Genomic DNA, 11,601 nt, shown 5'->3' with positions numbered 1-11,601 from the left:
TCAGCACATTCAACTATGTAAAGAAAAAAGTATTTAATAAGAATATTTCAGTCTGTCACGCCCTGGTCTTAATATTTTGTGTTTTCTTTATTTATTTGGTCAGGCCAGGGTGTGACATGGGTTATGGTATGTGGTGTGTTTTTGTCTTGGGGTTTTTCACAGGTATTGGGATTGTAGCTGAGTGGGGTTTTCTAGATTAGTCTATGGCTGTCTGAAGTGGTTCTCAATCAGAGGCAGGTGTTTATCGTTGTCTCTGATTGGGAACCTTATTTAGGCAGCCATAGTCTTTGAGTGTGTCGTGGGTGATTGTCCTTGTTTCTGTCTATGTGTTACTTTGCACCAGTATAGGCTGTTTCGGTTTTCGTGTTACGTTTCTTGTTTTGTAGTGTTTGTGTTTAGTTTTTTTTTAATTAAACATGAATCTCAATAGCCACGCCGCATTTTGGTCCGAATCTCCTTCGCATGAAGAAAGCCGTTACAGAATCACCCACCACAACAGGACCAAGCGGCGTGACAACAGGCAACAGCAACAGCGGCGCAATGAGGATTGGACATGGGTGTCATGCATAGGTGTAATAGGTGGCAGGGAAGTCAGGCGCAGGAGAGTCAAACTGAGTGAAAAAATGGAGTCTTTTAATAAAGTTCCACGAGTATGCTCCATAACAATAAATGAACAAACAAATCAAACATGGGTACGAAGACCCGACGCACACCTATGCAACAATCACACTATACTGACAATAAAACAATCTCTGACGAAGACATGAGGGGACACAGAGGGTTAAATACACAACAGGTAATGAATGGGATTGAAAACAGGTGTGTGGGAAGACAAGACAAAACCAATGGAAAATGAAAAAAGGATCAATGATGGCTAGAAAACCGGTGACGTCGAACGCCGAGCACCGCCCGAACAAGGAGAGGCAACGACTTCGGCAGAAGTCGTGACAGTACTCCCCCCCCCCCCCCGACGCGCGGCTCCAGCTGCACGTCGACACCGGCCTCGGGGACGACCCGGAGGGCGAGGTGCAGGGCGATCCGGATGGAGACGGTGGAATTCTGATAACATGGAAGGATCTAACACGTCCTCCACCGGAACCCAGCATCTCTCCTCCGGCCCGTACTCCTCCCAGTCCACGAGGTACTGAAGGCCCCTCGCCCGACGTCTCGAATCCAAAATGGATCGAACAGAGTACGCCGGAATCCCCTCGATGTCTAGAGGAGGCGGAGGAACATCACGCACTTCAGCCTCCTGGAGCGGGCCAGCCACCATCGGCCTGAGGAGAGACACAAGGAACGAGGGGTTAATACGGTAATGAGTGGGTAGTTGTAACCTATAACATACCTCGTTCACTCTCCTCAGGACTTTAAACGGCCCCACAAACCGCGGACCCAGCTTCCGGCAGAGCAGGCGAAGGGGCAGGTTTCGGGTTGAGAGCCAGACCCTGTCCCCTGGTGTGAACACTGGGGCCTCACTGCGGCGACGGTCTGCGCCAATTTTCTGGCGCCTTATGGCACGCTGAAGGTGAACGTGGGCTGCCTCCCAGGTTTCCTCAGCGTGCCGAAACCAATTGTCCACCGCAGGGGCCTCGGTCTGGCTCTGATGCCAAGGAGCCAGAACCGGCTGATACCCTAATACACATTGAAAGGGAGTAAGGTTAGTGGAGGAGTGACGTAGCGAGTTCTGAGCCATCTCTGCCCAGGGCACGAACTTCGCCCACTCCCCCGGGCCGATCCTGGCAATAAGACCGCAGAAACCTACCCACATCCTGGTTAACTCTCTCCACCTGCCCATTACTCTCGGGGTGAAAACCTGAGGTAAGACTAACCGAGATCCCCAGACGCTCCATGAACGCCTTCCAGACCCTTGATGTGAACTGGGGACCCCGATCAGGCACCCCATAGTGCCGGAAAACGTGTGTAAACAGGGCCTCTGCAGTTTGTAAGGCCGTAGGGAGACGGGCAAAGGGAGGAGACGACAGGACTTTGAAAACCGATCCACAACGACCAGGATCGTGGTATAACCCTGTGAAGGTGGAAGATCAGTCAAAAAATCCACCGACAGGTGCGACCATGGCCGTTGAGGAACGGGTAGAGGTTGTAGCTTACCTCTGGGCAAGTGTCTAGGAGCCTTGCAATGGGTGCACACCGAACAGGAAGAAACATAAATCCTCACGTCCTTAGCTAAAGTGGGCCACCAGTACCTCCCTTCAAGACAGCGCATCGTCCGACCTATCCCAGGATGACCAGAGGAGGGTGACGTGTGAGCCCAATATATCAATCGGTACCGTAGTAGCACCAACGGAAACCCCTAAACACCTACCTGAGCATTCTCGCGACCACCCCGTGAGAGCCCTCTGTGGCCAAGAAACAGTGGGGTTATGACAAACTAACCAGGGTAGGCCTAGCACCACAGAATACGCAGGAGAATCAATAAGGAAAAGACTAATCTTCTCCTTGTGACCCTCCTGCGTTATCATACACAAAGGTGCAGTTACCTCCCTGATAAACCCTGACCCTAATGGTCGACTATCTAAGGCATGAATAGGGAAAGGCATATCCACAGGAACAATAGGGATCCCTAAACTATGAGCTAGACTTTTATTAATGAAATTCCCAGCCGCACCTGAATCTACTAGTGCCTTATACTGGGAATGCAGTGAAAAATCAGGAAAAGAGACAGAGACAAACATTAGTGCATAAGAGGGCTCTGGATGAGAATGGTGCCTACTCACCTGGGGTGACGCCAGAATGCCCTGCCTGCCCTCTCTATTCCCAGAGGAACCAACCCGGCACCGATCAGCAGTGTGCCCTCTGCGACCATGAATGGTGCTCGAGCGGGAACCCCCTCCGGTCTCCCTGCGCACCATCCCTCCCAATTCCATAGGTTCGGGAGAGAGGGTGCGGGAGGATGGGACAACCAGACCCCGATCTAGACGTCCACGAGAAGCCAGCATGTTGTCCAGCTTGATGGACATGTCCACCAGCTGGTCGAAGGTGAGGGTGTGTCTCTACAGGCCAGCTCCCGACGGACGTCCTCGCGTAGACTACAACGGTAATAGTCGATCAGGGCCCTGTCGCTCCATCCAGCGCCGGCAGCCAAGGTTCGAAACTCCAAAGCAAAATCCTTTGCACTCCTCGTCTCCTGCCTCAGATGATAGAGGAGCTCACCCGCTGCTTTGCCTTCAGGTGGGTGATCGAATACTATCCGGAATTGGCGGGTGAACTCCTCAAAATGGTCCAACGCCACATCCTCCCTTCTACACACAGCGCTGGCCCATTCCAGGGCTTTCCCGGTGAGGCATGAGATGAGGGCGTAACTTTTCTCACGGTCAGATGGTACTGGGGAGGCCGTGGCTAGATATATGTTCAGTTTGAGGAGGAAAACCTGGCAGCCGGCAGTATCCCTACCCGTGGGTAGGGATAAATGGATCCTCGATTCCGGAGAGGAAAAAACGTTCACGGGAGATTCCGGTTGTGGTGGTGGTGGCGCTGGAGAAACTCCCTGTCTCTCCCAGCGATCCATTTTCTGGACAATGTGCTCCATGACGGAGCTGATACAGTCAAGCTCCCTCGCTTGTTCCTGAACGCGTTCCTCCAGGTCCATGGGCATAGTGTCCTCTCCTGCTGACTTCATATATATTGGTCAGAGATTCTGTCAAGCATAGGTGTAATAGGTGGCAGGGAAGTCAGGCGCAGGAGAGTCAAACTGAGTGAAAAAATTGAGTCTTTTAATAAAGTTCCACGAGTATGCTCCATAACAATAAATGAACAAACAAATCAAACATGGGTACGAGGACCCGACGCGCACCTATGCAACAATCACACTATACTGACAATAAAACAATCTCTGACAAAGACATGAGGGGAAACAGAGGGTTAAATACACAACAGGTAATGAATGGGATTGAAAACAGGTGTGTGGGAAGACAAGACAAAACCAATGGAAAATGAAAAAAAGGATCAATGATGGCTAGAAGACCGGTGACGTCGAACGCTGAGCACCGCCCGAACAAGGAGAGGCAACGACTTCCTCCAGGTCAGAAGTCGTGACAATGGGACGATATATTGGATGGCAAGGGTTGCTACACATGGGAGGAGATCCTGGCGGGAAGGGATCGCCTTCCATGGGAACAGGTGGAGGCAGCGAGGAGAGCAGAGGCAGCCGGAGAGAGGAGCCGGCGATATGAGGGAACACGGGTGGCAAGGAAGCCCGGGAGTTTTTTTTTTATTAAACATGAATCTCAATAGCAGCGCCGCATTTTGGTCCGACTCTCCTTCGCATGAAGAAAGACGTTACACATTCATTCATATCTAGCATGTGTATATACTCTATAGTATCCCTCTCTATCATGTTCATCTCTATCATAATTTAAGGACCGACGCCGGAGATGAGATGCAGGTACGGAGAGTCAAATATTTAATTGTGAACAGACATAGAACAAGACAGGAACAGCTTCAGCACACTGGTAAACAAGGACAGATGACTTTCAATGCAGAAACAGGGAACAGAGAGTGGAACCCAACAGATATGGGGAAGGTAATGATAGAGGTGATTGAGTCCAGGTGAGAACAATAATTGCTGACCCGCAAGATGGGGGAAGGCAGGTGTGCGTAATGATGATGACAGAAGCGATCAATGCTGGGGAGCTTGGCGCCCTCGACAGACAGGGGGGAAGATAGGTAGCAGGAGTGACACATATTCCCTCTATCATTTCAATCTCTATCATATTCCTGTCTATCATATTCCTTAAATATCATATTCCCCTCTATCAGATTTATTATATATCATATTACCCTCTATCATATTTATTATATATCATATTCCCCTCTATCATATTTATTATATATCATATTCCCTCTATCATATTCCCCCCTCTATATATTCCCTATAATATTCCCCTATCATATTCCCTTATATCATATTCCCCTCTATATCATATTCCCCTCTATCATATTCCCATATTCTATAATATTCCCCTCTATCATATATTCCTCTATCATATTCCCCTCTATAATATTCCCCTCTATCATATTCTATCTGTCATATTCCACTCTATCATATTCCCCTCTATAATATTCCCCTCTATCATATTCCCCTCTGTCATATTCCACTCTATCATATTCCCCTCTATAATATTCCCCTCTATCATATATTCCACTCTATCATATTCCCCTCTATAATATTCCCCTCTATCATCATATTCCCCTCTGTCATATTCCACTCTATCATATTCCCCTCTATAATATTCCCCTATCATATTCCCCTCTGTCATATTCCCCTCTATCATATTCCACTCTATCATATTCCCCTCTATAATATTCCCCTATCATGTTCCCCTCTGTCATATTCCACTCTATCATATTCCCCTCTCCCCTATCATATTCCCCTCTGTCATATTCCACTCTATCATATTCCCCTCTATAATATTCCCCTCTATCATATTCCCTCTATCTTTCATAATATTCCCCTCTATCATAATCCTCTCTTTCATATTCCCCTCTATCATAATCCTCTCTTTCATATTCCTCTCTATCATATTCCCTCTATCGTATGACTCTATATCATATTTTCCTCCATAATTTTCCCCTCTTAATACATTCCTCTATATCATATTCCTCTGTCATATTCATCTCTATTGTAATCCTCAATCATATTCCTCTATTTCATACTCCCTTTGTCATATTCCTCTCTATCATGTGCCTCTTTCATATCCCCTCTAACATATTCCCCTCTTATTACATTCCTCTATATCATATTCCTCTGTCATATTCCTCTATTTCATACTCCTTTAGTCATATTCTCCTCTATCATGTGCCTCTATCATATTCCCTCTATGGCTGCTTTGAGTGATGTATTGTTGTCCCTACCTTCTTGTGTTTCTTGCTGTTTTCTGTGCCCTACAATGTTTGTGCCCTGTTTTGTTCTGCTAACATGTTGTTGCCTCCATGTTGTTGTCAGGTTCTGTTGCAACCATGTTGTGCTGTCATGTGTTGCTGCGGTGCTATGTTGTCGTGTTGGGTCTATCATTATGTAGTGTTGTGTTGTCACTCTTGTTGTGATGTGTGTTTTGTCCTATATTTATATTTTTAATCCAAGCCCCCATCCCCGCAGAAGGCCTTTTACCTTTTGGTAGGCCGTCATTGTAAATCAAAATGTTCAATTAAAGAAAATTAATAAAATATCATATTCCTCTCTATCATATTACTCTCTATCATATTACTCTCTATCGTATTTATCTCTATCAATTTCCTCTCTAACAAACTCCGCTCTACCCTCCATCTACTCCCCCTTCCTTTCCGTACTCCTCATCTCAGCTCCGCTCCATCGGGTAGATTTGGAATTCAACATTTTAACAGTGCAACACTCCCCAGATTTGTGAAATGTAAACATTGTGTGTTTAAACTGTGTTATACAGTATGCCTTGACAAAAAGCAAACAGAGAGTAAACCTTTTTTATAGATTTTTTTTATTGCATTCTTCATTGCATGCAAAAATACAGTATCCCGCCCTGCTCTCTCTCTCTCTAATACCCAGTCTACTCATCCATCTTCAAGCTTTCATCCTTTCCCTGCTCTTCTATCACCCTCTCAGTTCCACCTCCAGCTGGCTCCCTCTTTTTCTTCTTCTCCAGTCTCTTCCTCTCCTCTTTCCTCCTCTTTTCTCTCTTCTTCTCCTCCTTTTCTTGAATCTTTCTCTCCATCTCCAAGAACTCAGCTTGAGCTTTCTCTCTCTTTTTCAGCTCCTCAGAACACTTCTTCTCTTTCTTAATCCTGTCTTTCATCATGTCATTATGTATCTTCATCAGCCCCTCTAACCTCTTTTTCTCTGCCTTTTCCTTCTCTTTTCTTTCCTTCTCTCTCTTTTTCTGTTCTAACTTCTCCCTCTTTTTCTCAGCCTTCATGACTTTCTTCTGCTCTTTCTCTCTCTCATTCATCTCTTTCTTCTCCCTCTTTTTGTTCTCCTCCTCCTTGTTTTTCTTCTCCTTTCTCTCTTTCTCATCATCTTTCAACTTCTTATGCAGTTTCTTATTTTTCTCTTTTTCCTTCATCTTCAAAAATGGGATTTTCTGCATGTGGTTCATGACCAGAAAGCCCAGTCTTCCAAGGATGGTCTCTGCTCTCTCTGATGAAGCCATCCCATTGGAGCTCTTGGAATGGGCACAGTCCGCCTCACGCTTCAATCCCTCCCTCTGTCTCACCTCCTCCTTGACGCTCCTCTCTTCACTCTCAATATCAATGCCTATCCAATAATCCTGACAGGAAGACATTGACTCTAGATGTAATATTGTTCCAATGTGTCACATTCAATACACATTTGAGTGATCGACATACAATGATGACCTCATGGGGCACACAATTTGGAGGACAGTAATTAAGGTCCCTTGTTTTTTTTGTATTCCCATTATATTTTACAATACCCATAGATGTTCTTCCTGGGTCCATACTAAAAGTAATACAAATGTTAACTCTAGTGAGGGGTGATGTTTCATACTATGAGCAAAGAGCAGCAAGGTTGGGGTCAATTCCAGTCAATTCAAGAAGAACTCTAAAATTCCAATTCTCTTCAATGCTTTGAATTGAAATGGAACTGACCCCCATACCTGTAAAGTTGTAGTGTAAAATAGGACACCTACCTTTGCCTCTTCCAGGGTCCAGGTCCTGGGTTCATCATTGCGGGTAGCCGGAGTTAAGTTAACATCTGGGTCCAGCTGGTGAGTGTGAGGGCAGAGATCCACCTCTTCACTAGGGCCCTTCACTTTCTGCTCTGGCTCCTTGTGGTCCTTGTCATGGATGCATCCCAGGATTGGAGGAATTGCTCGGACAGGGCTTTTATCACCTGTCAGTTCCTCTCTCTTGACAGTGGGTGCAACTGCACTTGCCTCGGTGTCAACTGAGCCCTCTGTGTTGTCCTCAACTGTCTCCTCTGGCAGTTGGTGGTCGTTGTTGTTGTGGATGCATGGCAGAACTGAAGGACTTTTATCTTCCCAAGTGTAAATGGCAACAGTTGCTTCTTTGTCTACTGAGAACTCTGTGTTGTCCTCAACTTTCTCCCATAGCTGTTTGTGGTCAATGCTGTGGGTGCAGGGCAGCCTTAGAGGCAGTGCTGCGGGTGCAGGAAGACTCTTATCAGCTGAAAACTCCTCTTGGAGGACAGCGGACACGGAAGCGGCAGATTCACTGGCGACTGGACACTTGTTGGTTCCCTCTACTGCCTCCTCTGGCAGTTTGTAGTCAATGTCAAAGAGCTGGGCTGCCCATCGGTTCTCTCTCTTGACATTGGCTGTGTCTGCAGTGGCCTCTTTGGCAATTTGGCACTCTGTGGCTGAAACAGCAGGCTGGGAGGTTTCCGGGACAATGAATGAATTGCCAACGAACCGCTGAGCCAGTGGTGGGAGGGAGAAAGGATAGAATCTGTCCTCTTCCTTTATATTAGGTATTGCCACTGGAGCAACTGAGACCTCAGTGGTTCCCTCTACTGTCTGCTGTGGTGGAATGGAGTCATCGTTATAGAAGTGTGGCAGGTATCGATGCAGCTTTGAGGAAAGATGTGTATCTGTCAACAAGTCCTCTCTTTTATGAGTAGATACATCTGCTGTGGCCTCTGTAGCAGCTGGGCACTCAGCAGGGACAAAGTATGAAAATACAATGAACCGCTGTGCATCCTGAGTGCGTATGGCCAATGGAGAGGGGGGATGCAACATGGTTGGTATAGGCCTCCGATTGGTGAAAGCCAGCGGTGGGAGGGAGTCAATACAGGGAGCCATGAACTCAGTGAGTGGACGGTTGGTCACATCTCTCATATTCTGTGGGAGAAAAGAAACAGACATGTTGAAAGTGATCACATTCACGACATACAGACTTTATGAGTCAACGCTATTTACTTATACATCACATATACAGTGCCTTCGGAAAGTATTCAGACCCATTCACTTTTTCCACATTTTGTTTGGAGTATCCAAGTTAGGTTGGATGGGGAGATTTTCTGCACAGCTATTTTCCGGTCTCTCCAGAGATGTTCGATCCGGTACAAGTCCAGTCTCTGGATGGGCCAATAAAGGACATTCAGAGACTTGTCCCGAAGAAACTTCTGCATTGTCTTGGCTATGTACATAGGGTCATTGTTCTGTTGGAAGGTGACTCTTCACCACACTCTGATGTCCTGATTGTTCTGGAGCAGGTTGTCATCAAGGATATCTCTGTACTTTGCTCTGTTCATCTTTGACTAGATCCTGACTAGTCTCCCATTCCCTAGTTATTTTTATTTATTTAAGACAACCATAAGAACTGAGGACTATGTCCATAACAATACTCAAACAGAGAGACAGACACGATACAACACAAGAAAAGATGTCGGACAAAATATTGTTAGTTTACAATTCATGGTATATCGCACATTTTGCCCGTATATTGACATGTATTTGCTTTAATCAATATTGTTCAATAGAACTCTAGTCAACTTTGTCAAAGTTGGTCTTGTTACCTCCTCAATCAGGCTTGGCATTTTCCTCGTCTCAAACCAAATCCTCTTCATCTCCTTCTCCTGCTCCCTCTGGATCTGTCTCACCAGACCCAACCTGGCTCCCAGCTCCATCATGTAGTCTGTCTGGATCTCACTTTCCTTCAACTGACACTCAGCCCTCCTCTGTGTCAGCGTTGAACCCTCCATGTCTTCCTCCTTGCTAACAATAACTCTGAAAAATACATAACGTTGTAGTAAGTGGCGTGTTGCTCACCAAAGAATAATGCATCTCTTTACAATGTGCACACATTTTCTTCCCATTTACTGACAATGAAGCAAGTGACAATCCTGATCCAGAGATGATTACGCAATAGGCCTATCTGAATTACTAGTCAAAAGTTGGCTACTGGAAACTCGACCAAGTTCAAATGAATCACATTTTTGCCTTTCCTATCATTATGTACACAATATCCTTATGACATCATCATTGTGATGCAAGGCGTTGCCATTGGAGATGACAAGGCACAACACAGACTTTAAAAAGAAAACTTCAGTCTCCCTCTGTACATTACTACTGAGCCCTATCCACCCCCCCACTCCATATTGGGCCTGGTTTACACAACACAAACTAATCACTTATATCATATCATTCAAAAAAGGTTTGGGGTAGAAAATGGCTCTGTATCTATGCAGGACCTAAATTATTGTACAGTTTCATATATTGTATAAAACAAGGAGGTAAACACGCCAGTCTTCTCTTTGAGTGCCCCTGTGTGCACCTTCATGCAAAGAGGTCTATCAATTCAACCATTTGAAATGGATGACCATTCATTTAAGAAAAACTGATTTTCATTAGCAATTTCGCAACTACAAGTTAGGAAGGTCGACTTGTTTTTTTACATAACCTTCCCTTTGGTACATATTTATTCAGATAATTGATGACAATATCAGTTGTTATTAACACAGAGATAGGTTTTTCTTTCATCAATATAATGCATTTGCCATTAGCCTGACTCACTACAACAACTAACATGTCATCTCAGGTGTTAGGATGAACCATTTTCTCACAAAAATTGGATTCAAACAAACTGTCTCTCGTCAACAGTTTCACTTGTCACCATGATTGCATGTTAGGCCTAAATAAAAGGTCATGTAAGTACACAAGTCATTTGAAAAGTAGTTATTCTACAGAAACATAGTTATACAGTAAGTTATATTACAACCTACCTCTCCAGTAAGCAGCGTGTTCTCTCTCTCTATTGAAATAGGACATTAATAATCTGTCAGTAGTTAGTTGAATCAGTACCTTTACACTGTTCTGTTTGTCTGTACAACAGCTAACCTCCCAGAATCAGAATCTTGTGATGTCACAATGAAGGCCTCATTGCCATGACTACCCACAGAAGCTCTCATGTGTAGTCAAATGCTGGAACAATTCACTTTTTTAGCCTATGCAGCACAGTCATATGTGATATTTGCATTGAATCCATGTAACCACATGTTTTATTCAAATAAAATGCTCTACCTCATATCAAATGGTTGACCATTCATAATACAGGTGTTTTGACTAATTCAAAGTCAATATGTTTTAGATATCACAACTAGCATCCAGGTTTACTTAGGTTATTTGTTTGATTTCAGCCTACCACTAATGTCAATGTTTACCAGTCAAACGTTTGGACACACCTCCTCATTCAAGGTTTTTTTCTCTTTTTTTTCTACATTGTAGAATAATAGTGAAGACATCAATACTATGAAATAACACATACAGTGAGGCAAAAAAGTATTTTGTCAGCCACCAATTGTGCAATTTCTCCCACTAAAAAAGATGAGAGAGGCTTGTAATTTTCATCATAGGTACACTTTAAAAAAAAGTCCATATTATGGCAAGAACAGTTCACAACAGTAAATAGAAATGACAGTCCATCATTACTTTAAGACATGAAGATCAGACAATCAGGAAACTGTCAAGATCTTTGAAAGTTTCCCCCCAACCCCTCTTGTACGCTGCTGCTACTCTGTGTTCATCATATATGCATAGTCACTTTAACTATACATTCATGTACATACTTCCTCAATTGGCCCGACCAACCAGTGCTCCCGCATATTGGCTAAACAGGTTATCTGCATTATGTCCC

The 11,601-nt window shown here is 44.7% G+C and overlaps 1 protein-coding gene across 1 annotated transcript; it reads right to left on the bottom strand.

Moving 5' to 3' along the window:
• Positions 1 to 6,358: 6,358 nt before the first annotated feature.
• LOC135542664 (uncharacterized) lies at positions 6,359 to 10,804 on the bottom strand. Its single transcript, XM_064969778.1, has 4 exons — positions 10,691 to 10,804; positions 9,485 to 9,695; positions 7,638 to 8,807; positions 6,359 to 7,256 (listed from the first exon to the last, which is right to left on the bottom strand). Exons 2-4 carry the CDS (start codon positions 9,668 to 9,670, stop codon positions 6,540 to 6,542), a joined length of 2,073 nt encoding a protein of 690 aa, XP_064825850.1. The 5' UTR covers positions 9,671 to 9,695; positions 10,691 to 10,804; the 3' UTR covers positions 6,359 to 6,539.
• Between the last annotated feature and the right edge of the window lie 797 nt (positions 10,805 to 11,601).

Source organism: Oncorhynchus masou, chromosome 6 (assembly GCF_036934945.1).
Source record: "Oncorhynchus masou masou isolate Uvic2021 chromosome 6, UVic_Omas_1.1, whole genome shotgun sequence".
Lineage (NCBI taxonomy): Eukaryota > Metazoa > Chordata > Actinopteri > Salmoniformes > Salmonidae > Oncorhynchus > Oncorhynchus masou.
Note: the sequence above shows the minus strand (reverse complement) of the source record. Positions and strands in the feature narration are given on the sequence as shown.

What these genes read in the sequence shown, in the direction of transcription:
- LOC135542664 (XM_064969778.1), bottom strand. Translation starts at nt 9,670, where the DNA reads ATGGAGGGTTCAACGCTGACACAGAGGAGGGCTGAGTGTCAGTTGAAG. An exon ending in TGCCAAGCCTGATTGAGGAG is followed by an intron (nt 8,808 to 9,484) that starts GTAACAAGACCA and finishes TTTCTCCCACAG; the next exon opens with AATATGAGAGATGTGACCAA. An exon ending in GGACCCTGGAAGAGGCAAAG is followed by an intron (nt 7,257 to 7,637) that starts GTAGGTGTCCTA and finishes TCTTCCTGTCAG; the next exon opens with GATTATTGGATAGGCATTGA.